The following is a 25,924-nucleotide window of genomic DNA, read 5'->3' as shown; positions in this document are numbered from 1 at the left end:
GTTTGGTGTCGGGCAGAGCCATGGATGGCTGGGTTTTTGGTGTCGTGTACGGTGCCGTTTCTTTGGTGTGCGTTGTCGTCTTTTGGGAACGTCGTGCGGTGTGCTCAATCCTAGTGCAGCTGGTCCGTATTGCCCTGCAGCTGGTGCTAGCTAGATGAAGTGTTGCAGACGCCAAAAGTTTCGGCTGGGCGGTTTGATGCTGGAACTTGCCTTGCCTACAAGACATGAGCTTGAGCAGGGTGGAGGACATGGAGCTAGATGGATCATGGTGACTCTAATTTGTGAGCCACAATCCGCTTCAGTTCGCTTCAGTCCGCTTCAGTCGTTGGCCCACTGAGTCCACCTTCGATCGAGGTGATGACGTCGCCGAAGAAACCACCACACTGCCTGCTTCCTTCCTTCCTTCCCTTGCCCCCAGCCAGCAACCAGCCCGCCGCCAGCATTAGCATCGGATGACGATCTCTCCTCCGCAACAAACATCGAACAACACCCAGTGCCTCCTCCAAGCCAGGCTCCATATAACCATCACGCACTCCCCCGTACGGCTCCTGCCCTGATTGAACTTCATTTCCCCATTTGATACCTTTCAATCTGCGACTCTATACCCTCGTCTTAATCACTTTCCAGTCGCTTAACTGCAGGATATTCTTCTAGCCGCGTCTGAGCTTTCATTCATCACCTTCCGGCCCACCAGCACCAGCACCGTATTCGAAACAGCTCCGTCTCACCTCACACCGCCGAAATGCATCGCACCTATTCTATGCGCACCACACGTGCGCCTACTGCTTCGCAGCTGCAGGTATGTTTTTGCCGTCGGCAGCAACAGCAATGACGTCGCTGGCCTCTACCAGTCAAGAGGCAATTGTTAACAATTGTGTCCGCAGAGCCCGCCGCCTCCTCCATCATCCACCAAATCCGGCCGGTTCTTCGGAAAGGGTAACTTGGGTACGTACAACGGAACGATGCTCCCGGTCAATTGGTACATCTCTCCAACGAAAACTTGTGTGTTGATTCCTCGAGTATAGGCCACGCACTGCGCCGCAATGCCGGTGGTGCTTTCGGCCCCGATCTGGCCAAGAAGCTGGCACAGCTGGTCAAGATGGAGAAGAACGTGATGCGAAGCTTGGAGACGGTCGCCAAGGAGCGCATGGATGTCGCTGTATGTGCAATTGGGCCTGCATTGTCGCCATGTTGAGTAATACTAACACGATAGTGTACAGCAACAATTGTCCATCTGGGGTGAAGGCGGCGACGAGGATGTTTCCGATGTTACTGACAAGCTTGGTGTATTGCTATACGAGATTGGCGAGCTGGAGGATCAGTATGTCGATCGCTACGACCAGTACCGTATCACCATGAAGAGCATTCGCAATATTGAGGCTTCAGTCCAGCCCAGCCGAGACCGTAAGTTGATGAATTAGGCGTCTGCATCTGGCGATGCCCCAATATAGTCGCGCTAACACACCCGCTCCAGGCAAGCAAAAGATCACGGATCAAATTGCTCAGCTCAAGTACAAGGAGCCTAACTCGCCCAAGATTGTCGTTTTGGAACAGGAACTCGTCCGTGCCGAGGCTGAGTCGCTCGTCGCCGAAGCCCAGCTCTCCAACATTACCCGCGAAAAGGTCAAGGCCGCCTACACCTACCAGTTCGACGCTCTCCGTGAGCACTGCGAAAAGGTCGCCATCATTGCCGGTTACGGAAAGCACCTTCTCGAGCTCATTGACGACACTCCCGTCACTCCCGGTGAGACCCGACAGGCATACGACGGATATGAGGCTAGTAGAGCCATTATCCAGGACTGCGAGGACGCTCTCACCAACTGGGTCACCGCCAACGCTGCCATCTCCTCCAAGCTCTCCACTCGCTCCCGTACTCTGTCCCAGCGCCGCCGCAACAACATCCGCACCAGGAACGAGGGCGGCCATGACTTGTCCGGCCAGGACGCCCCTCTGAATGATAGCAGTTCTTGGGTGGGACGACATGGTGAGGAGAGCGAGGAGGAGGAAGAGGAGGAGGAGGAGGTCGGCAGCGACATTAACGGTGAGGCACGTGGCCGTACCAAGGAGGCTCTGGCTGCGTAAAGACAGCGAACATGTCAGCCTGGGTAAACAAAAATGAAGAAAAAAGAAAACAAAACCAAAAAGTAACAAAATTATGCTTGGCAATTACTTGGGATTCACCACAGTTTGGGACGAGCTAGAGGTCAGCGCCAAGATTGCAGCGGTAATGACGGTAATAATTTCAGGATAGGCCATCTCCATAGGGGAGAGTGGAAGGCAAGTTTGGATCATGGAACGACTGCTTGCGTATCGTGTTAGAAGGCTGGAATATCCTAGGAGGTAGTTTCTATTGGGTGTACTCTTAATACCATGTTTTTAATACCAGTGTCCATTCCGTCCATTTTCCCGTCATGCAGTCCCCTAAACCAGAGCGTAAAATGTAAAATGAAAAGCAAAACATCGGGGTATCATTAAATTCATTCATCCACCTGAAAAGCCAGCCCTAGACACCCTGCCTCCTAACCTGGCTAGCAAACTCCTCCACCTCCATCCTCACAATATGCCGGCCCGGAACGACCACGAGCCCCAAGAAGCGGGACGTCATGTCCTGCGTCATGACGCTGCCGTCTGGGCTGTCTGTGAGTTGGGGGGCAGTGGGCTGTCTGTACTCGTATGTATTTGCTAGGACGATATTTTTATCCTACACATATCGAGCTTGTTAGATGTGCCGTTGAGTGAGGAGCAAGAGTGAGGTGGACGCACTGGGTCGGTGCATTTAAAGGTTCCCCAGAAGAGGCGGCTGTCTGTGGTGTGGATGCGGAGGTTTTTGTTGAGGAGGGAGGTGAGGTACGCCTGGGCTTGAGGTTTGTCCATGATTTAATCGAGCGTGGGTGTTGAGTGTTGATGTGGGTGATGGTGATGGTAGGATGTGATTTTCGTGGTGGTTTTGGAGGTGGGTTTGGTACGGTTGTGGATGCGATGGCTTATTAAGCTGGTCGACGGAGGGCATGTAATTCACGACTCACGAGCATGGTGGTGTTTCTTGCATTTTACTGTTGGCTATTTAATTTAGTTGAGCTCGTCATTATAATATGTATACAGGAGATTCAATTGTAGTTATCTGGATAGCATTTGTTGAAGGATATTGTGCGCATTGATTGAGCATGCTGGAACACTGTCACCATATCGACCACCATGATGAATTATCAAAACAAAATAACTTGTATGAGCAGTCATCACCTCAAGTGCAGCTCGATATAGAAGCCAAATTTAGCCTGTTGTCGATCTGTCCCAAATCGCACCACCATCTCGTACATCTCGCATCCCAAAAAGTCTTGGCAGCTGAACCCGCTTTGAAACACCAAATTTCACGACACACCACGATACACATAAGGGCTGATTACTCCCCGCCAAGAAACCCTCACCATCGCATCCCATCACAATGCACAATGCGCGAAGGCAGCTCCAGCCCTCCTCCGCCAGTATACCGCGCCAGCCTCCCCCCAGGCCACCAGGACCTCACGCTCAATAACCCGCCTACATACCGCGAGGACGAACAACACCTCCTCCCCCAGCACCAAGAGAATGCCGCAAAACCGAAGTCCAAGCAGCCGCTCATCCGCCTACGGAATTTCGGCTACCAGGCCACGCTGTGGAAATGGGTTGCCAGTATAGTCGTGCTAGGTGTATCGGCGTCAAGTGTTTCTGAAGATGGATTGTCGGGAATATGGCTTGCCGCAATGTCGTATAACCTCTTCTGTGTACGTTGTCGATTTTGCGCCAGAAAATAAAGTGCTAATACGATGTAGGGCGCCGTCAATCTAGTCACGCCAACGACTCTTTGCCCGCGGTCAAAGACGGATGCCAGGCCAAGTATCCGCACGATGGTCGTGCTGGGTGCTTCGACGGTCCTGTGGCTAGCATCGTTTATTTTGTTTATCGTGTTTTACGTTACCCAGCCGAAAGGAAAGATTTCATCTACCATGGTTTATTTTTCTGTTCTTTTGGGCGGCGCTGCGTTGTAAGTAGCTGACTATACTTCCGGATTTTCAAGTTGCGTGATGGGCTTACGAACCGCAGTGTACTGTCTCTCGTGCAGTGGTATCTGGTGCGTAAAATGGGGAGAATGTTTTCGAATAGTGAAGTTGCAGAGGCGTATAAAACGACGATACGGATGTACTGGGAGAGTAATGAGGAGGAAAGAAAGATTCCTGTTTTGGGGACCGAAGGATCAAGCGTTGGAGAGGGGAGAAATCGCGTGCTGGAGTTTATTTATAGAAGTAATGGGTTTGGTATGTTGAGGGTTGTGTTGAGCATTGTTGACATTGGAATCATGGGTGCTGCAATGACCATTGGGAATGGGATATTCTCGAAATCGATGCTAGCGGTGGTTGCGTTGAATTTGGCGACTGTGAGTTTTCAATGATGTTTGTTTTTAACGTTTCTAACCCCGTCAGGCTTGTCTTCATGTGCCTCTCTTCACGATATCGCTGGTGCCACGGTCAAAAACGGACGCCAAACCGACAAAATCGACCATGGCGGTGCTTGGCTTCTCGTCAGCCATGTGGATTGCTGCCATTGTTAGCATATTCTTCATCACTATTACGGCGGATCCTCTGAATGTAGGGGATGCAAAGACCGTACCGGGGAGGAAGCGGCCGATTCCTGTTTCTGAGATCAGAATTCGGCTGCATGGGCATGGCATTGCGGCTGGTTGTATCGGCGTTGTGGCACTGTAAGTTTTGTTTGCTTTCTGGCGTGTCTGCTCGTTTTGCTAACTGAATAGCTTGTGTAATGCGTCGCAGTGGTATTGTGTGTTCAAGTTGTGGACGGGGGGGTTTACGTTGGAAGAGAGGGCTGATGCGTATGAGAAGGCTGGGAGGTTGCTTTGGAATCGGCCGAAGAAACGGGAGCAAGGGACTGGTCAGGGTCAGGAGCTGACGGCGTTGGCGGGATGAGTTACGATGTTTAAGCACATGGTTGTATATTTGTGAGTATTTATTTGTAATGATGAGGATGGTGGTATTGGAGTTGGTGCTGTATGACATTATGGACAAGCAACGTTATTATCATAGTTTATATCTAGCAGAGCGTTCAACATGGCCATGCCTTGACGACTCCTCAACAATCTCCAAAGAGAACCACCAAGATGAAATGCGTGCAGTTACCAACTTGAGTCTTAGAACATGTCGACACACGTTTGTTATCACCTGCTGTAGCATGTACATGCCTTCACTGAGTACTTTCATCAACATATCTGTTTCTGTGTCAAGCTTTTCAGTGCTTTCATTTGTAATCGTGAACCAACTCCAACTTAACCGACGAAAGGCTGCTGCCGTTGACTCTAACCGCTAAAGGTCCAATTACCACAACTTGTCGAATGCCACTGAGACAAATTTCCCATCCCATGAATTTAGCCGTTCATTTCTCCAGTCAACTCAACTAGTCATGTCGCATCGTCTCTGTTTCCCGGATTCTAAATGGCCAGTCTTTCGCACTACCACGACAACACATGTGAAAGTCGTTGGCCCCTCTTCCCCAGCTTTTAGACACAACCACTTCCTGCACCCGTATGGATCGTCGCATTCTCATCAACTCAATTCTCTCTACTATTTCCTTTTACATCTTAGTTAAAGCCATGTCCTAAACTGCAGACCTGTGACTACCGTGCCGAGACATACACAGTTCTCCTACAGAGCATGCAACTAGGCACACTCTAGGAAGTCTATCTGAACACAACACATGTGAAAGCCATCGGATCTCGCTTGATGAGGAGGCGAGGACGTCAAATGTGTTAATTGCTTCCCTGCGAGTATTGCCTCCTGTCGTCACACCTTGGTCTTTCGGTCTTTCGGTCAATCCCCCTCCACACCGAGGAAACTTACATCCTCTCTCTCGCCATTCTTCCCTTTTTGGTATTCTATTTGTAAAGTGAGAGCACCTGTCTATCCCAAAACTGGTAGTCTGCCGCCATCTCCGCTTCTTCACGTGTGATGAGTTCGCACACTTGTGTGTTAGCTTCTTCGGTTGACAGGTTCTCCGCAGAAAACTAAAACAGAAAGTCGTTATCCGGCGTTTGGGTTGGACAATCACGGTTGAGCCGTTTACCACTGTAGTCAAACATTGATGTGAATAGAGTGTAGTGTTTCTAGTATTGCGAGGCACGATCAAGGCGGGGAGAATGGAACGGTGTTCATAATGGCGTTTGTCCCTGTGAATGCTCCAATTCCCCTTCTACTTTCTTTCCCCTAAGTTTGTCCAAATAGTACCTGACTCTATTTTTGGGCTGTTCCTAAACAGGTTTTGGTATTTTGGGCTTGAAATGAAGGTCACCATCTTATGGGTTGAGCTGGCAGCAAGCATCTACCCAGCGTTTGCAAGAGAGGTGGTGGACGACCCAATTGCAATCTCTACGCTTGACTGGCCACCTTGCACAGTACGCATGGCTTCATTTCCTCTCTCCTATGACGGTACTAATGGTCTCTAAGTTTGACTGTCTAAATGGATCGATACCCGTGTCAAATTGCACCGACCGAGCTTGCGCGTGTAAGCTCGACGATGCTATTGATGCAGCAGCATCGTGCTTGAGAGCCGAATGCTCTTACGGGGAAATACTAAGTGAGTAATCATGGCTGAGCATAAAAATATCCAAGAATGCGTTAACATTATCCCTCAGTTGTAAAGAATATCACCGACCCGTCATGCTATGGACACATCTCACCCAGAGATAAATCCACCGAATACCTCGCTCTCAATCTCGCACTGGGACTTGTCAACGCCATCTTGACGACTGCAAGACTCATTTACAAGCGTCGCTTTAGCCCCCGCCGCCGTCTTGACCCAGACGACTGGGTTATTCTCTCAGCCATCTCCGTCGGCTTCCCTAGTGCCATCATCAATCGACAGGGACTCATACACAATGGCTTAGGCAAGGATGCCTGGACTCTAAGTCTACAGCATATACTAGAGTTTGCCATGTACTTTTACATTTTAGAGATTCTATACCTCACAGCCATTACCTTGGTGAAGCTGACACTGTTGGTCTTTTACTTGAGGATATTTCCGCGCGACTTTGCGAAAAGGTGGACTCGCGAGCTACTTTGGGCGACTATCGTGTTTAATATTGTGCTGGGTGTGACGTGTATATTCCTCGCTGTATTTCTATGCAGTCCCGTGTCATATTACTGGAACCAATATGACACTGCAGCATCGGGGACTTGTCTACCGTCCACGCCAATCGCATGGGTGAACGCCGCGCTGAATGTGGCTCTGGACGTGTGGATGATCCTCATACCTCTGAGGGAGGTGTGGGTTCTTCGACTGCATTGGAAGAAGAAGATTGGAGTGGTTTTGATGTTTCTCATGGGAACGTTGTAAGTTTGTTGTATACAGACAAGTTATGTGACTTTGCTGACTTTATCCAAGTGTCACAATCGTGTCTATCCTGAGATTGCTGTCACTTTCCAGGTTTAACCAATCTATAAATATTACTTGGGACTATTACGGAATCGCATGGTGGTCGACTATTGAGATAAACGTTGGAATAATATGTACCAGTCTCCCTACTTTGAGGTTGATTCTTGTTCGTATTTCACCGAGAATCTTCGACTCGCAAGGCGGGGGGCAGAAGTCGAAGTCGAAGTCGAACTCAAACAAGACGTCGTTTCAGGCAGAAACAGTGGCTATTTCGGTAGTTGAACATGGTGCTTGTTCGTGAAGGCAATCAACCGGGTGGACCGTGCGGCTTAACAAACTTTTAAATTTTTAAGTAAATAAAACATTTCTCATTCCCATGAAATATTAATTAGCAACTCTGCTCGTGTCTGGGCTCTTGGCTTGGTGTAAGTTGTCACATCCGAGATTGGTGGGTCCTCGGGGCCGAGGCGGGGCCGCGGTCCGTTCAATGTTCTCATGGCTTACACTGGTTGTCCGATTCGGCATTACGCCACGGGTAGATATATTGGATCAATAAATGGTAATGTAACAAAGGGTGTTCATGTTCTGTGGTAAGGCGACCTGCTCTAAAGGTCAGAGTTTCTTCATGCTGTGCAGTTTGTGCTTCCGCTGCAGGTCTACCATGTTGGTCCTTGGAAATACAATACTTACAAGGGCGGAATGGTAACGACTAAAGTCGGGCTCAATATGTACGAGTCTACTAATATTGACATCCAACTATCCCTTGTGCCAAAAGCTTAAGTTAGTTTTCACAAGTACATAGACATGACGCTGGGCCTAGAGCCGTACATGAAGTCATAGTGCAACCTTAATGATTCACGGCTTCTGAAGGGATACACATACAGGCGCGCTTTTATTTCTGATCTAGGCTGTAAAACTTAGGCGTTTTCGTATTCCCATCAGGCAGCTTCCCACTGATCCTTCTTACATGGGACTAGCCTGACCCCTTCCTACAGCAGCGAGCTTCGGAGCAATCTTCTTGACACAGCCGGTAAGCTCCGCGGTGCACTTCTTGTTGTTTTTCAGTTCAGCCGCAGCGCCGGGGCCAGTGGCCTGGCCAGTCAATCTTTGCTTCACACTGTCCAAAACCTTCTGAAAGGTTTCAACGCATTCCGGCGTAACATCAGGGCACTTACAGGCTACTTGTTAGCAAGGGTTCCGTCCCAAGGTGTTACCGTCCATTGTCGATGTATATTATTGAGACTTTCTCACCTCTTTCTTGACCACTTGCTGCAAGATGTTAATCTTGGCAACAGCATCCATTTGCTCAGCCTGTATGCCTTGAGAATCCTGCATAACTTGGTCGGTAGCCAGGATGGTGGGGACGAGCAAAGCGGCGATGTAGAAGAACTTCATTTTGTAAAGCTTCGTTGTTCGTTCAAGTATGTATGATGGACCGTGCTGAGAAACGTTGGGTTGTTTTCAAGTCGTGTGGATGGCTAATATAGGACCGAGGCGGAGGATGTGGTATTTATAGCTGTATATTGCTCTGACGTGCCATCTCCTGGTATGCTAACAACCGACTGAAGATTACAGGTATCGACAAGGCTTTCATATTTGATAGATTGGTCACTAAGACAACTGGCTGAATTTCCTGTCGATCTTTATATAAGAAGGTTAGGAGGGCATCGCCTAAGATGAGACACGGTCACTCCCGGTATGCAGGAACTATGTTCGTGGAATGCACTTTAAACCCCGGGGAGTCGTCACCTCCATTCCTTTGACGACATGTCTCGACGCTTTAGTTCGTTTTAGAGCCAAAATCCAGCGGATCACGTCTCAGAGTATCGTCATCTCGGGAGGGGTCAAAGTCGCAATGGCAAATATGACCTTGTCTCATATCTCAGTACCCGTCCGTAGTCCGCGCTCAAAGAGAATGTAGCGGGACGATCACCGCTTCGCCAAGATACATCTGTCGACTGACCGAAAACACTAGCAAAAGATGCGGTATGCTCACCACAAGTATTGCGAGAAATAAAATGATGGGTTTCTGTCCAAGAAATTAAGTCTAGGCTCGGTGATAAACAGCATAGGAAATAGAAACAAAACTCGAAACCGGTTTGACAAGGGAGGCGGCCCCTGATGAGACATGTGCTATTTTTTCTACACATTCGTACATGGCTTCCAGCTCAATTGAAACAAGGATTTACGTCATCAATTAAATATTATACATTTGACGATTAAAGAGGCCGAGACTGGCGATAGTGCAATGGGACTTTAAGATGTCCCTTTGTCAATGCAGAATAAGGGCAACATATACTTTGGTAAAATAAAAATTGACCTATTAACTTTATTAGGTTATATTTCTGCATTTAGCCAAATTTGAGGGCTGTCGTACCACAATAACACCTTATAAGCTAAAGTCAATGGCGGATACAAGTTCGACTGGCAACCAGAGCGCAGTCATGTTTTCAAGGAACACGACTTCCTTTCGGACATAAAATTGAAGTCATGGGACCAAAACGGGAACCATTACAGGGGCGACTATGAGCAACGACGTTGCACGACATGAACCTATCGGCGTATAGACCCCAAATCCGTTAGATCAATGAACAGATGTTGGATATACAAACACACCACGGTGCCACGAAAGGTAAGCCGATGGTTATAGCCTTAAGACAAGCCTTCGCTTTCGTAGTGGGAAGTCATAACCTTTTGAACGAGCCTTTGTGCCCTGACGCCGATGTTCCTAGGCTGGATGGTACCAGAGTGGTTCAAATACTTATAGCCATGGACCGTCCGCGCCCTCTCTAAGGGTAGCTCAGCGAAACGGAAATAAATGAATGGCCCTGAAATAGAGAGTTATTCACAACTACCAATGACGTACAGAGCCGTGGGGAGACGCTGCATTAGCTCCTATATTCACGTAACACCTTTCCCAGAATCAACCAATATTAGGTGCGGCTGAAGATGAAGTTCCACCATATTTTCAGCTGCGGCTCTTGGCCGGGTGAAAAACATCAAATATCCTGCTCCTGATGATCGGAGACGGCAAACGGGTGAAGACGCTTTCTGCTCGATAAACCACTCCCGCTGTCATTGTGGCCTTGCGTCAACTATGAGGAGTTGATACGGACGTAAATGCCATATCATTCTCTTACAAAGAATCACTAGATACCTCAGCCACTGTCACTAGCTCATCAGGGTTCAATGAAAGTTTGCTTCAAGCGGCTTGCTTCAACCACCCTCGGGCCGTCGCGAAGCCCCCACCCACAAGGATCCCGTAAGCCTCACTTTTATATAGTTTCGGCCAATCATGCAAACTATACAAAGCAGCGACGAATCCTATTCCTTTGCTATATAACCCTATTGGGAGAATCACCGGCATCGGCCTCTGCGGCTCAAGCCGCGGGGATCCTGTCTCATGACTAGAGATATCCGGAAGTAAGTGAGGGGGACTGTCGGTGTATATAGTTGTCTGGTCACCTCTTTTTGTTCTTCTTCTTTTCATAAGTACTTGGTGAGACTCTCCCCATTCTATTGAACTCTTACCACTTCAAAATGAACATTCGCAATCTTGCTCTGGCCACCCTCCTCGGGCTAGGGCTCTCCAGCCCAACACCCGACACACCGGCAGATCAAAACCTAGACAAACGTTGCGTTGCACAGTCTGGATACTGCGGTAACGGTGTGGCCTGCTGTGCCGGCCTCTTCTGCAGCTGGCCCAACTCGATTTGCACGCCGTGCGGTGGACAAGGTGCGAACTGCGGCAACGCCGTACCTTGTTGCAGCGGCTTCTTTTGCAGCTGGCCAAACTCGCGATGTGCGCCTTGTAATGCACGTGGCCAATACTGTGGGAATGCTGTCCCGTGCTGTGCTGGCCTCAACTGCAATGCCATGACTTCTGTTTGTGGCTGATGAGTTGGATCGGAAGGAAGAAGGACTCTTGGATTGGGTTCTTCTCGGCCTTCAAACACGTTGGGTCTTACGTAGTGTGCGCGCTTGGCGATTTGGCATCTCCAGATGAATCAGGGTACCAACTCGATAGGATTGGGAGTGTTGGGGGGTTCCAAGTACATAGTCGTTGATATGTCAGGTAGCATGGTACACAGGGCAGGACGACGTTTGAATCAGCATCGGAAGTAAGAGAAAGAACTATCTTTGGGTGACTGGGTCAGTCTAGAAGAATATTCGAAGCATAACTAGTCTAACAAAGCTCATTGATTCTAGCCAGCCTGGTAGACGGCAAGCGCTCCAACATGAGGATTGATCATCGTAAGATTGTACGGAGTAACGTAGAGATCGCTATCCGTCAAGGCAAGGAACATTGTGCCATTTATAGCAGGATCTCCAGCCCATGTCGATACATTAGGTTGAATAGTGTAAGCCGTGTTATCCGCGGTGCTCACATTCATAAGCGGCGAATACGTAACATTCAGCTGTGACACCCAAGCAGCAAACTTGGGCTTAACAACATTTGTCGTCGTAACATAGCTGTTATTCGGTCCAACAAGTTGTCTAGGTTTATCCCACTTCAAGAATACCTGCCGGCCAGGATATGACAAAGGCATACTCCGATTCTGGCTAATAGCAGCGCCACAGTCCATCGTCTTATCCGTAGCATTCACGCACAGCTCTGCCTTGGAGATATTGGCCGTAGAAAGAGTGTTGCTCCATCCTCCCGTAGTTTCATTCCACACATCTGAGCCGTTGATGCGCGCCGGATTCGGTTGGTTCAGAATGTGCAATGCCGGAAAGTTCTGCCACGCCAAACGGGTCTGGTTATAGGGGCAGCTGGAGATGTATGGTGCTAGGAGTGTCCACGCCCAGCTTTGAGGAATACCGGGAGTGTGCCACTCGGGCATGGGGAATTGCCCTCCGAACTGGCGGAAGATTAACTGCTGGCGAGCCTCAATCGTGATGCTTTGGAGGAGCATTTGCTCGGCCGGTCCGGAGTTGAGATGTGGGAGGAAGCCGTATACACCGGCTTCACCCCATCGAGTGAGATTTTGGTTGAAGTCAATATACTCCCTGACGTTGGAAAGAGGATAGTTGTATGAGCATTGTACTGGCGCTTGGGGGCTGAGGACCATGCAATTTGCCATCAGCTGGGTATTCGAACGCATCCGGGGCCGGTGGCAAGGCGGGAATCGATGGCCCAAGGACAGTATTTGAGAGTGCTCCGATCGTGGTTGGAGGTGGTCCTGTGTAGGGCCCATGAGAGGTAACATTCGTTTCAGGAATAACCATTGGAGCCGGCGTTTCTTCAGAATGAACAGTAGTCTGAGCCTGAGGTGCGAACGGCACGGCTTCAGACAAGCCCAGCAATATGAGCAAGGCTGTGGTGCGAAGCATTTCTGTCATGGCCGCCATGGTTTATGTTGTTGGCATCTGCTGGGGAGGGCTGCCGTGGACTATGAAAGAAGCCGCGTCTATACAGACTATCTGATAGAGATAATAAAGTAAAAGTATCCCGCCATACATTTCAAGGAGGCTTTTTAATAAGGACCGCAACCTCAATCATACGCCAAGCAAGGCACTGTTCAGCCAACGTGTAATACCGGTACAAAAGCCCCGAGTAACTCATCATATACAGGGGCATCATCCGTTTTACAGATAATGGTGATTCATCTAACTTAGTTCCCACTCAATATACTTAAACAACCAATGCTTCTAGGTGAGTCGATGTCTTCATGTACGTCACGCATCATGTTTTCATCGTAATACTGACGTTAACTAGGCAGCATATCAACTGCCGCTACGCGCATCCGTATATTGACAGTTATCATGATGGTTGATACAACTGTGACGCATAAGAGATGTTTTAGATCTTGGTACTTGCCTGCTTGGTTTATTATATTGTCGGGCGGACTGGCCGGGAAGACCCTACTTTCTGATCCAGGCCTGCAAGACTTTTGATCCAGATCTTTGAGGACAGCGGTAATGTGTAGGGGTCGCCATCGGATGAAAATCTCCGTGCGTGTATGACACAATTATTGGTTGTGAAACGTGCAGAGCTGTTCCGAGAAGGCCCAAATGGCCGATTGGCAAGATTGGGTACAAGAAGATCACCAATGTGGCGTCCCAGCAAGATTGCTAGCACCATTGTGCATGATCCAATAGAATAACTAAGAACTAAATAAATTGGAAACCCTCAAATAAAATGCTAGAAGTATCTGAGAGCTAACGTCGAAACAATTAATGGATTAAATACAACATGAAGAGCCACTGAAGAAGGCGTGATTTACGAAACATCAGTGTTCGTTGGATACTTCTGCTAGTGTTGTGACACAGTGAGGGCGATAATGGATTGATTCGGCATCGAAGTAAGTGAGAGGGTAATGCAATAGGTTTCTTCTAATGATGAAACAAGTTTCGCTTATATAGCGTCATGGCACTCATCAGATGAAGATAGGCATTAATACCAGCACCGACCGTGTAAGTATCGATTCCATGTCAGTAGGTAGCTAGTTTGACGAACTCCGAGATCATTTTCCCGCATTCGAAAAGCTGTATTACATAGTATCGACCTCATCTTCGTCTAAGCCATGTTGCCCCTCTGATTCTTCTCCCTCAGAAACATCTGAAATATGTAACATTTCCGTCCTATCGCCACCAAACGATGAGGTACCGCACAGAGATGCAGAATCTGCAGTAATCGCGTTAGTAAAACAGGATAGTGTGCCAGTATAAAGGAATGTTATTGTTTGTTTATTCTTCCTTTCCACAAGCACCAAATCAGTTACTCACCTCCTCTCTCATTCAAAGACTGCGAACCTGTCGCAGCTTGTGAAGTCGCACCCGACTTTCCGATATGCGGTGAAGTTTCAAACTTTATCCACATATCAATATTTGGTTCGTGACATCCTGCATGACTAATAATCATGCTTTTAAGCAGGGAAGACTCCTGCAAGAGACGCCAGTAATCGGCCATGAGTTCACCGTGCAGCTTCTGCAACCGACTCTTTTTCTCCTCCAGGTTTTCAGTCCATATTTTCTTACGGCTTCTGCATTTCGACGCTGCCACTCGATTCCTCTCCAGCATATTTTCGCGCCGATCCTCTTTTCTTACGGCTTGACTTTGAGCAGAGGCTTTTGCTGAAGGTTTCTTGCGTCGGGTTCGGGGCTCATTTTTCTTGACGGTGGTAGTCTCTACGGTCCGCCCTCGCTTTGGCTTACTTTTCCTTGTCCGGTTTTCCGGTAATGCTTCATGTGGGCTCTTGTTGATGGGTGATTCCAGTGATGCTGTCGCATGTTCGTTCTCGTCGGGCTTCAATTGTGATAGAGAAGGTCCATTGTCCCATGTGTTCTGGACCAACGAGTTTCCACCAAACTGGCCTAGAAGAGCTGGTGAAAGATATTTTGGATGTGCTGAAAACGCAAAATTTGGATCCAGCTGTCGTGAGTTCAGTGTAAAGTCGTCGAAGGGATATGTGTCAGACTCAATGGACGTGCCGCTAGTGAGATCCGGGGTTGGGATGTCGACTTTGCCTTGGTCGACTTGTCCGACAGAAAGCACTGCCCCCGTCGCCATTCTCGTCAGACGATTCGCGGTCAGTTACCTGTCAGTAAAATAGGACCGGAATGTGAGCATGCTCTCAAGAGCGCCAGCAAAAGCTTGCAACTCAGCCGTTGCCAGCGTTATAGGTAGATGGGCGGGCCACCACAAGTGGTTGAAGCTGCAGAGCTCAGTACTACACGTCGCCGGATGTTCAATTGTGAAGCTTGACTTTTTGTAAACAGAACATTCGCAAACAGACACAGATGAGCACAGCCGAGCTGCTGTCTTTACTGTTAGGTGTCTAGATCACAAACGCAACGGAACAAGATGTATTGTATATTTGGGATATATCAGACAATTTCACTGGCGGAGAGCATTCGGACAACCCTCCTGATGGATATGACGTCTTTGTGCGAAATAGTACGGACGAATACTGAATCTCGACAAACTTTGCAGATCGTACGAGCCCTGTCACCACTTATGAGGGAGGGAGGCCAGGCTCCGTTTCATTACACACATGGCAAACCTGGGGAGAGGCCGCGAGCGGGCGGCTGGTTCCATTCTTCGTTTCGGACGAGAGACCGGCGGTATATTATTCGTCGAATCCGTCGCCCATTGCGTTGTGGTGTTGTGGTGAAAATCGTGCGGAGCAAATGGTCCGCTCTTTTGGCCAGGAATCGAGATAACATTGTGGCCCCGGAGCTGATGACCCTAGCGACCGCAAAACTCTCAATATTCAAACAGTCCAAAGATACTGACTGCTGGCAAAAGTATATTCCTGGTCCGTGTCAATTGCCGCTGCGTAGCTACAAACCGTTAGTCTAACCCTTACACCTAGGTACAAATCTTGTACGAAGGGATACAATCAACGGCAGCCATGTCCGGGTCGATTCAGGCCAGGGGCTTCAAAGTGCCAAGTCCATTGTGGTTAGCAAAAATGTCGCCAAGCTTCTACTTACTTTGTCTTTGCAGCCTTCACAGCCCGTCCTACGGATGGGTGACAGCACTAGGGAAGATGTCCCAATCGGGCCAGAACCATTGTTTCCCATCCGCGGATCGCTATCTGTAGATTCGGGTTAGTGAAGCAACAGGTATCCGGGCATATATCAACCATTTTCATATATGCATTTATAGCACCAAGTCAGAACTTTGCGCCGCCGGTAGCTCGATTCGTGCAATAGATAAGTTGGTGGTGAACCCTCGCCTAGGGGGAAACAACTAGAAAGAAGCAGTCTTCAACGTTCACTACAGCGGAATCTCCACACTTTCAAACGGAAGAAAGAAAAAAAAGAAAAAAGAAAAGAAAACCCCGAACAACTGGTATGGAAGATGGTACTGCTTGTGATGCGAAGTCGTCAGAGTTGAGAATGTGAGAATGTCAACAGCTGAGGCAAGAGCGAACCAAGGACCCACAAATCGATTCCCTTTTTGGTCAAGACGGACTCGGTCCATGTGCGTCACATCTGATCTGAAGATTCACGACCACAGCTTCAATGCCGTGAATCTCATCAACCTTTCCAGTCCAACTGCAGAAATCCAAACCATGACTACGACGCCCTAGTAGCCATGGAACTGCATTTTTACACAACTAGAACTATGAAAGCAATTCATCGCACCTGAATTGAGCCCATCATCGCTAGGGAAGGCGTGTCAACATGGGTGTGAACGGCCTCTGGACCGTGGTGCAACCATGCGCACGCCCAACCAATCTTGCAACTCTCAATCGCAAGCGCCTTGCCGTCGATGCCTCCATCTGGATATACCAATTTCTCAAGGCGGTCCGTGACAAAGAGGGCAATGCGCTGCGCAACTCCCACGTCGTCGGCTTCTTTCGTCGCATCTGCAAGCTGTTATGGTTTGGCATCCAGCCCGTCTTCGTCTTTGACGGAGGCGCACCGGCGCTCAAGAGAGCCACCATCCAGAAGCGGCAGAGAAGACGTGAGGGTCGGAGAGATGATGCCGTTCGAACTGCAGGAAAGCTTCTAGCCGTGCAGATGCAGCGAATCGCTGTTGAAGAAGAGGAGAGGCGAAAGCGAGCAGACAATAGTGACTTTGCAGCAAGAGAGGAGGAAGCCTTGCGTGAAGAAATTCCCGACCCCAGTAAAATTGCCTACGTCGATGAGATTGGCATGACGCAAAAGGAAAAGATGCAGTCCCGGCGCTTTCATAAGCAGGATGCCTATCATCTTCCGGAACTCGATGGCGGTATCGCATCCATGGCTAAACCAGATGATCCACGAATTATGAGCATCGAGGAATTAGAAGAGTATGCGCGACAGTTTCACAACGGCGAGGACATCAACCTCTATGATTTTAGCAAGATTGATTTCGATGGTGACTTTTTTAAGAGCCTGCCGCCTCCTGACCGCTACAACATATTGAATGCAGCCAGATTGAGGAGCAGGCTTAGAATGGGTCTTAGCAAGGATCAGTTAGACGACATGTTTCCTGATCGTATGGCATTCTCCAGATTTCAAATTGAACGAGTCAAGGAGAGAAACCACCTCACACAGAGGCTGATGTATGAGGTTGGCATGACAGGTACAGACTTGACGCTTGGTGTCAATGCTCGTGTTGCGGGAGAGAAGGATCGTGAGTACATTTTGGTGAAAAATGACGGCGTGGAAGGTGGATGGGCATTGGGTGTCGTCAGCAAGGAAAAGGACATGGGTGAAGCCCATAAGCCTATTGACGTCGATGCTATTCAGGTTCAGTATCAGACCAAGGACGAACAAGACGCCGAGGAAGAAGACGATGATGATTTTGAGGACGTCCCCATTGAAGGATTGAATCGACTACCGAAGCCGGCGCCTTTTTCCACAGCCGCAAGCTTACAGGCCGCTCAGGAGATTGCTGCGCGAAGGCAACAATATTACAGTGGTCGGAAGGATCGGTCAGTAGAAGGAGAAGATGGTGAGGACTCGCTGTTCGTTGGGGGAAATACGGGAGAGACCCTCCCTGTTAATGAGACGACCGGGGAGGAGGCTCTACATCCTGAGGAGGAAGACGATTTGAACCGGGCCATTGCCATGTCTCTCAAAAACCAGCACGAGCTCGACAATGAGTCTGAGAATGACGAGCCATTCGAAGACGTGCCTGTAAATCAACCGGAATGGGCACAAAAAGCTGTCGATGCGCCAAGACCCATTATTGGCAAAGGGGGGTCCATGATCGCTCACATCGTGAATAATCGAGCAAATGCCTCTGTGCCGAAGCGCAAGGAGGAAAAGGATACAGCCGACAGCGACAGCGAGGACGACATGCAGACCTTGCTGGCCAAGTCACGAGTGACTAAACGAGCTCAGCCGAAACCTGTCTTTGAGAACAAGAAAAATCCATTTGATGGGCCACTGCCGTTTCCAAAACTAGACTGGGGTTCATCTCTGTTTTCGAAACGTCCCGCAGAGAGAGACACCAACAACGATGTTGGTGCCAGTGCTGGCATAATAGGTGACAAGACTGCTGAGGATGACATGGCTGGCGGGTTCGTGGTCGACAAGCAGGCTGACGATGAACCCGCTCCATTACCTCCTTGGCTAGCCAATGATACGGATATAAGAGACTCTCTGAAAAAACAACAAGATATAGAGCGGGAGATTAATGCAGAGGACAAAATGGAGGCTGAGGAGGAAGAACGCCTTCGACGGAAAGAGTTCAATGACAGGTTGATTGAGATCGATTCGTCTTCTGATGATGGCAGTGATATTCAGATTATTGAGATTCCTCCCTCACCAACACCCGTCCCAGCTGTTCTGGATGGTGATGAGACCAGGGGCAAAGAGGAGGGAGATGATGAGGCTTTGGCGACATCAGAGTCGCCGGAGCCAGAGTTTGAAGATGTCCAAACTCCTCAACCCTCCAGAGAAGTCGACACAACTGAACTACACAAGGACTCGGAGTCCCCAGAGCCGGTTTTTGAAAACGTTCCCCCAGCAGAAGCCTCCAGTAGGACTCCAATGAAAGTAAGCCTCAATAATACCTCGTCATCTCCCATATTTGAGGATGTGCCAGCAATGGGTGCGCAAGTGTCAAACGCCGCCAACGCCACTACTGATCCCGATGATCCCTTTGCGGACCTCGAATACGATGAATTCAGTGACCCTGAAGACGAGGCACTCATGGCTCAAATGGCCGAAGAAGCCGAAGAACATGCTCGTTTCGCCAGCGAACTCAACAACAAGTCTGCAGAGCAGAATCGGGAAGACTACGAAAAGGAGCTGCGGCAACTTCGCAACCAACAGAAGAAAGATCGACGCGATGCAGACGAAGTCACGCAAGTCATGATTACCGAATGTCAAGCTCTGCTCCGACTCTTTGGCATTCCCTACATCACAGCCCCCATGGAGGCTGAAGCCCAGTGTGCAGAGCTCGTGACGCTAGGAATAGTGGATGGAATTGTCACGGATGACTCTGATACATTCCTCTTTGGAGGCACCAGGGTGTACAAGAACATGTTTAACAGCAACAAGTTCGTAGAGTGCTACATCAGCAGCGACTTGGAAAAGGAGCTATCCCTCTCTCGAGATCAAATGATCTCACTCGCACAACTACTGGGGTCCGATTACACCGAGGGCCTACCCGGTGTTGGACCCGTCACCGCCGTCGAAATTTTATCAGAATTCCCTGGGAAAACTGGTCTAGAAAACTTCCGCGAGTGGTGGACCGCTGTGCAGTCACAGTCCCGTCCCAAAGAGGCAGATGCCTCGTCGCCGTTTCGCAAGAAATTCCGCAAGGCACAAGCCACCAAACTTTTTCTGCCACCGGGGTTCCCTAACCCTGCTGTCTACGACGCGTACTTACATCCCGAAGTGGATGATTCGGCTGAGCCGTTTCAATGGGGTGTCCCTGATTTAGAAGGGCTGCGAAGATTCCTCACGGCGACTATTGGATGGAGCAAAGAGCGGACTGACGAGGTGTTGGTCCCCGTGATAAGAGATATGAATAAGCGGGATATTGAAGGAACGCAGAGCAATATCACGAGGTATTTTGGCGGTGGTGTAGGTGTTGGTGCGAAGGAGGCGTTTGCTCCGAGGGCGAATAAGGTCAAGGGGAGTAAGAGGATGGCGGCTGCGGTTGAGAAATTGAGGGCCAATGTGGGAGACGAGTCTGGAGAGGGCTCGAGTAAGAGGAGGAGAAGGGACCTTGTTGATGAGTAGGCTTTGGGATATACTGCTATGTGGATGTGAGTTCAATGAACTTGGTTTGGTTATAAGGTTACGCTCATCCATGCATGTACTGCCTCCCAACGGGATACGTTATACCCTACTTGAACATATTAATTTACAGCTCTATGCTCTAGTCTGTTCGTAGTAACTCTAGCTACAATTCATAGACGCCAACACGGTGCAATATTCGACATGCTCCAAGCACTGTTGAGTGCTGTTGTAATCTCAGTTCCTATAACATAGCTCATAAGTCAAGCTATCCCGTGGTATTAACAAGATGGAGGGCATGTTGAAGTGTGATTCAACACAAACACATCCTACAGCGACAACTCTAGCTTGAGTTCTGCATGGCATGATATCCTCGTGGACATTGTCAACGCTCAGGGGAGCCCTAGTGAGCGCCCTAGTATATAGTACCCCTCTAAATACCTATTTCCTCTAGCTAGCCAGTCTTCAATTTCAATAACCCCAATTGCCCAGCCTGACTTGGCCCTGTTAGCCTGCAGCATACACCAAATCTTGTCTCTTACAAAACCGAACTACCTACAGGGTAGCCAGTCACCCGGCTAAACCCCGGCAAGCACACACTTCCCCCGTAGTGGCACCAAGACACCAAATCCAGTCCCTGAATCTTGTCGCGCGATCAAACGCCGAAAGACGATTCCGTACCCCACGGCCACGTCCGCCAAACTCCGTTCGCGAGCAAAGCCACTCTCGGGCCCTAGAAACCTAACCACCACCCTTTCAACCCACGCGATAGCTCCATCGACAACGCGCCTTTGCATCGACGATTTTTCGCCGTCGCCATGGATCAACGAGAGCTGGAGTCGCGGGTAAAGGCTCTGACCAAGTCAGTTGCTGCGAATGAACCGCCCGAGAATGCCATCAAGTTGCTCGAAACCCTTAAGAAGGATGCCAAGCCGACCGAGGAGATGCTGAGGGTAAGCCGCATGCCAATTTTGTTTGATAATTGATAGGACTAGTGGGCGTGCTATGATGGACGCCCTACGTCACTTACACCACTCTATTGCGGATGGATCTATGTGGACGATACTACGATTTTCTGCCCCAACCTTGCTCGCCTTCCCACGATTATGCACTACACCCTTCTCCAATACATGGCTAACTTGTTCCCACCAGGCCACAAAAGCTGGCGTTTTCGTCGCAAAGCTCCGAGCAAACCCCAACAAGGAAATCGCAAGATCCGCCGCCGAACTCGTCATCAAATGGAAGAAACTCGTCGAACAAGAAAAGGCCTCAAGGGCGCAGAAATCCAAAATGGGTTCACCGGCATCCGTTCCAGCCTCGTCGCCAGTACCGCCAGCTAGCTCAATTGGCGGCTCGAAAGAGGTCTTCATAGGCGACCCCGAGAAACGAAACTTCAAAGCAGACAAGGTCGAGATCAAGCGAACCGGATCAAGCGTTCGAGACAACTGCATCGGGCTCATCTACAACGGTCTTGCATTCAGATCAACCGAGCCAGCTACCGATGTGCTGGTCAAGGCTGTTGCCGTCGAGCACGCCGTTTACGTCTTTTTCAAGCAGGAAGAGGGCGAGGGCTACAAGAAGAAGATCCGCTCCCTCTTCTCGAATCTCAAGACCAAGTCGAACAAGGATCTTGGCAAGCGCGTCATGTCGGGAGGCATCACGCCAGAGAAGTTTGCCACTATGACGGATGAGGAACTCAAGAGTGAAGACCAGCGCAAGACGGAACTCGAGCTGCAGAAGGAGAACATGAAGAAGGCGCAGGTCCCCATGGCGGAGAAGAGTATCAGCGACAGTCTCGAGTGCTCTCGCTGCAAGATGAAGAAGGTCAGCTATACGCAGGCTCAGACGCGAAGTGCAGATGAACCGATGACGACGTTTTGCGAGTGCATGAATTGCGGCCACAGATGGAAGGTAAGTTTCCTGGCTTGACTGCCGTTCAAGATATGAGATCTTTGTGCTAACACTTGCGATTCAGTTTTCTTAGATGCAAGCTGTGGATTCCCACCTGGCTGTAAAACATTTAATCACGAGAGGTACCGGAGCGGCAGGTGAAAACATGGGGTTGGGAGAGAAAGCCGGCGTTTCGATTCGCGCTACAAATTTTAGGTCTTTGTTTTGCATTTTGGAGTGAGGGCCGTCTACAGATGACGATACAATCGGAATGGGAGTTATGGAGGCTATACACCAGTTCAGACATTATTTCCTGCGCTATACTTTTTGCTTTGTACATGACTGGGAGGAGGGGACAGTTTGCTGTGGATTTTCGGGGAATATGAGACGCGAGTAACCGTTTAGGGATCCCTAGGCATGGAGAGTTGCTCTTGCGAATGGGACGCAAATAGTGCGTAGATTATACAATTATGCCATACAGCTATTCCTTGGTTATCTTGATTGAGAGTTTGCCTCGACGTATTTGTCTAGTGTACATGGGAGAATCATAAAACGTGGCATCATATCCCCCTACTTGGATAAACCAAGCTCATCAAACAAATCAGTCGCCTCCTCATCCTCCAGGCCCATCTCCTTGATTCTTTTCCAAAACTTACTCAAGTGTCTCGTCCCTGAGTCACATAGCATCGTAACAACTCTACTTCCTTCCGGTAGTTCCATGGCCGTAACCACCGCCGCAACACAGTTGACACTGCTACTGCTACCCACAAAGATGCCGTCATTCTCAACCAACCACCTCGCCATGCGACACGCCTGCTCATCCGTCACTTTTACCGCATCGTCAATCAAATCCCGCCCGGCTTCAAAGTTTTCCGTCACGCGGTTGATCCCAATCCCTTCCACCATCGAATCAACCTGCTGTCTGCGACGGGTGCCCTCCCTCTCGGTGTTGGAGTACATCACACCGTGCTTAACCTTATTAAACAGCCCACTGCCTTGAGGATCCGCAAGAACAATCTTGACGGTGCTCGCCTTGGCTTCGAGTTTCAAATACCGCGCCACACCAGATATCGTGCCTCCAGTTCCCGCGCCAGCTACAAAAGCGTCGAGATCACCATCCGTCTGTTTCCAGACTTCCGGTCCCGTAGCTTTGAGATGCGCATGCCAATTCGCCTCGCTCTCAAACTGATTCGCAAAGAACCCCCTACTTCCGTCTGTGGAGTTAGCAGTGTGAGCTTCTGCCCTCCGACGAGCCAGATTTACAAAGTGGTCTGGGCTGGTGATTGGGGCGACGGCGACGCGCTCAACCGTCGCGCCGAGATGGTGAAGCAGGTCTGACTTCTCAAACGCTTGGTCGTCGGGCATACAAATGTGCGCCTTGTACCCCTTTGCGCGGGCGAGTGTGGCGAGTGAGATGCCCGTGCTGCCGACTGTGCCTTCGTAAATGGTGTCTCCGCGATGAGGCACGAGCAGGCCTGCCTTCTCGGCCTCTCGAATCATGTTCAACGCTACGCGGTCCTTGGGGCTATTTCCGGCTCCGTTTAGGAACTCTGCTTTGGCGAGTATGATTCTGCCTGTTGCTCTGGACAGAGACTCGATTTCAATGAGTGGCGTGTTGCCGATACATGCTTCGATGCCAATGCCTGGCTCTTGGGGCGTTGGCGATTGTGGTTGAGACTCGTGGTCTTCTAGCTTTAGTGGCTGTCCCCAGAACAAACTGCTTCGTCTGCCGTCACCGAGACGGGCTTGTGAAGGGCGACGCTTGTGTTGATAACGGTATTCTAGGTCCGGGTATAAGTCTTTGAAGCCGAGTGTGATGGCGATGCCGGCTGTAAATGCCAAGGCGACGGCTGCTGAGCCATAGACCTTGGGATGATCACTTAATGACATGGTTCGCCGGTGGGTTTGAGGGCATTTCAGTTATGGCAGTAAATCTTCAGGTTTTCACTCCAAAAGTGAGACTTTTCCAAGAATTCTTTAGAATATTTTATATGCTGTTGAAATATCCATTGAAGCTGATGTCATGAGGTTTGGGAGAAGAGGGAGACTAAGAATTTGGGCCGTGCCTGTTACAGAACAAAACAGCAGTGGACCAATCAGGTGACGTGAAACTTACTCAAGACCCACCCAATTCGGGAGCTTTCAAGACTGCCAAACACCAACAATATTTATATTTCCGGGTCGAAGCCACCATCACGAGAGCTCAAGCTACACACCGTCCACCCCCCGAAAGTACCATGGACTCCCCCATTGTGGCCCAGCTCTTCCGGCAGCTGTTCCGCAATCGTCCAGCAGGATGTCAAGCACGGCTGCATCAATTGCGCAATGGACTCCCTGCCGTAGCCACCGGCGGGTACAGGTACAGATACCAGCAGTCAAGTCCGTATGCCACACGAGCCTCCCGAGACCGCGGCATGAAGTCAAATGAAAGCCGGTGGCAGCAAAGAACAAACCTCCTCCCTGAAGACCGAAGAGAGGAATTCGCCGAGTATCCGTACATTTCCATGTCGGAGCTCAAGAGGCGCAAGGAACGGCCACGAAAAGTGAAGATGCTCCTCCGTGACTTTATCGACGGTATGCAGTCCAATTTCCCCATGCAACCTCATGTGTCCACTGGAAGGCAATCATGCTAATAGCACCATCAGACAGCTTATACAACCCATCATACGGCTACTTCTCCAAACAAGCCGTCATCTTCTCCCCCGGCGAGCCCTTTGACTTCACCACCCTCCGCGACGATCTGGCCTTCCAATCCGAACTCGGCCGCCGCTACACCACCTTCGAAGACAACCTCGACGACACCGAAGGCGAGAACCCAACCCGCCAGCTATGGCACACGCCCACAGAGCTCTTCCGCCCCTACTACGGCGAAGCCATTGCGCGGTACCTCGTCACCAACTACCGCCTCACGACCTACCCCTACGACGACCTCCTCATCTACGAAATGGGCGCCGGCAGAGGCACCCTCATGCTCAACATCCTCGACTACATCCGCGAAGTAGACCCCCAGGTCTACGCCCGCACGCGCTTCAACATCATCGAAATCTCCAGCAACCTCGCCTCCCTGCAGAACAAGCACCTCCTCTCGACCGCCGAATCCCGCGGCCACAAGGACAAGGTCGAAATCATAAACCGCTCCATCTTCGAATGGGACCAGTACGTCCCCTCGCCGTGCTTCTTCCTCGCCATGGAAGTCTTTGACAACTTCTCCCACGACTGCATCCGCTACGACGTCGCTACGGAGGAGCCTCTCCAGGGCCACGTGCTCATCGACGGCGACGGCGACTTTTACGAATTCTACGTGCACGACCTGGATCCCGTGGCCGCGCGCTTCTTCCGCGTGCGGCACGCAGCCACCAGCGGCAACTATCCGCGTCCGTATCCTACGAATCCCGCGCTGCGGTGGCTGTCCACCAAGATGCCCTTTGCGGCGAACCTCTCCGAGGCGGAGTACATCCCCACGCGGCTGATGCAGTTTTTCGACGTGCTGGAAAAGTACTTTCCTGCGCATAAGCTGCTGACTTCGGACTTTGACTGGCTGCCCCAGGCGGTGAAGGGGTTGAACGCGCCTGTTGTGCAGACGAGATATCACCGACGCATGGTGCCCGTTACGACACCCCTGGTATGTTTTTCACTCACAGCCTATACATGGACCACTGTCATTTGCACAGGTTTACTAACAGGCGTAGGTCCACCAAGGGTATTTTGACATCTTATTCCCGACAGACTTCCGCATCACAGAGGCCATGTACCGCGCCATCACGGGCAAACTCACCCGTGTCATGACACACGGGGACTTTATGCGTCGTTGGGCATACGTAGAGGACACGGAGACGAGGAGTGGCGAGAATCCGCTGTTGACGTATTACAAGAATGCTAGTGTTCTTGTTACGGTGTAAGGAGTTGTACATAGAGCTGTATTATAGAGCGGCGGGTTATACCCTGTATTACAATTGCAATAGAATCTCTTCCATCGGTGCAAGCG

General features: G+C 50.0%; 9 protein-coding genes across 9 annotated transcripts; 5 read left to right on the top strand and 4 right to left on the bottom strand.

Moving 5' to 3' along the window:
- Positions 1 to 742: 742 nt before the first annotated feature.
- Positions 743 to 2,082, top strand: VFPPC_08387 (sphingolipid long chain base-responsive protein PIL1; the record flags this gene model as incomplete). The annotated part of the gene is made up of 5 exons (XM_018287106.1): positions 743 to 799; positions 885 to 945; positions 1,026 to 1,159; positions 1,221 to 1,404; positions 1,475 to 2,082. 5 exons carry the CDS (start codon positions 743 to 745, stop codon positions 2,080 to 2,082), a joined length of 1,044 nt encoding a protein of 347 aa, XP_018143967.1.
- Positions 2,083 to 8,379: 6,297 nt separating this feature from the next.
- VFPPC_16073 (hypothetical protein) lies at positions 8,380 to 8,811 on the bottom strand (the record flags this gene model as incomplete). The annotated part of the gene is made up of 2 exons (XM_018293826.1): positions 8,380 to 8,586; positions 8,668 to 8,811. The coding sequence occupies 2 exons, from the start codon at positions 8,809 to 8,811 to the stop codon at positions 8,380 to 8,382; spliced, it is 351 nt and encodes a 116-aa protein (XP_018143965.1).
- Positions 8,812 to 10,956: 2,145 nt separating this feature from the next.
- Positions 10,957 to 11,313, top strand: VFPPC_17822 (hypothetical protein; the record flags this gene model as incomplete). The annotated part of the gene is made up of 1 exon (XM_022429500.1): positions 10,957 to 11,313. One exon carries the CDS (start codon positions 10,957 to 10,959, stop codon positions 11,311 to 11,313), a length of 357 nt encoding a protein of 118 aa, XP_022285446.1.
- Positions 11,314 to 11,621: 308 nt separating this feature from the next.
- On the bottom strand, positions 11,622 to 12,768 carry VFPPC_08383 (rds1 protein; the record flags this gene model as incomplete). Its single annotated transcript, XM_018287103.1, has 2 exons — positions 11,622 to 12,426; positions 12,518 to 12,768. The coding sequence occupies 2 exons, from the start codon at positions 12,766 to 12,768 to the stop codon at positions 11,622 to 11,624; spliced, it is 1,056 nt and encodes a 351-aa protein (XP_018143963.1).
- A 1,142-nt stretch (positions 12,769 to 13,910) lies between these two features.
- VFPPC_08382 (bZIP transcription factor domain-containing protein) lies at positions 13,911 to 14,929 on the bottom strand (the record flags this gene model as incomplete). The annotated part of the gene is made up of 2 exons (XM_018287102.1): positions 13,911 to 14,044; positions 14,146 to 14,929. The coding sequence occupies 2 exons, from the start codon at positions 14,927 to 14,929 to the stop codon at positions 13,911 to 13,913; spliced, it is 918 nt and encodes a 305-aa protein (XP_018143962.1).
- Positions 14,930 to 16,551: 1,622 nt separating this feature from the next.
- Positions 16,552 to 20,052, top strand: VFPPC_08381 (DNA excision repair protein (rad2); the record flags this gene model as incomplete). The annotated part of the gene is made up of 1 exon (XM_018287101.1): positions 16,552 to 20,052. The coding sequence occupies one exon, from the start codon at positions 16,552 to 16,554 to the stop codon at positions 20,050 to 20,052; it is 3,501 nt and encodes a 1,166-aa protein (XP_018143961.1).
- An 815-nt stretch (positions 20,053 to 20,867) lies between these two features.
- Positions 20,868 to 22,033, top strand: VFPPC_08380 (transcription elongation factor s-ii; the record flags this gene model as incomplete). The annotated part of the gene is made up of 3 exons (XM_018287100.1): positions 20,868 to 21,002; positions 21,202 to 21,960; positions 22,025 to 22,033. The coding sequence occupies 3 exons, from the start codon at positions 20,868 to 20,870 to the stop codon at positions 22,031 to 22,033; spliced, it is 903 nt and encodes a 300-aa protein (XP_018143960.1).
- Positions 22,034 to 22,509: 476 nt separating this feature from the next.
- On the bottom strand, positions 22,510 to 23,829 carry VFPPC_08379 (cysteine synthase 2; the record flags this gene model as incomplete). Its single annotated transcript, XM_018287099.1, has 1 exon — positions 22,510 to 23,829. The coding sequence occupies one exon, from the start codon at positions 23,827 to 23,829 to the stop codon at positions 22,510 to 22,512; it is 1,320 nt and encodes a 439-aa protein (XP_018143959.1).
- A 347-nt stretch (positions 23,830 to 24,176) lies between these two features.
- Positions 24,177 to 25,838, top strand: VFPPC_08378 (S-adenosyl-L-methionine-dependent methyltransferase; the record flags this gene model as incomplete). The annotated part of the gene is made up of 3 exons (XM_018287098.1): positions 24,177 to 24,513; positions 24,585 to 25,561; positions 25,629 to 25,838. 3 exons carry the CDS (start codon positions 24,177 to 24,179, stop codon positions 25,836 to 25,838), a joined length of 1,524 nt encoding a protein of 507 aa, XP_018143958.1.
- Positions 25,839 to 25,924: the final 86 nt, after the last annotated feature.

Source organism: Pochonia chlamydosporia, chromosome 4 (genome assembly GCF_001653235.2).
Source record: "Pochonia chlamydosporia 170 chromosome 4, whole genome shotgun sequence".
NCBI classification, from domain to species: domain Eukaryota; kingdom Fungi; phylum Ascomycota; class Sordariomycetes; order Hypocreales; family Clavicipitaceae; genus Pochonia; species Pochonia chlamydosporia.
The sequence above is the reverse complement of the archived record's forward strand: the minus strand, read 5'-3'. Positions and strand labels throughout refer to the sequence as shown.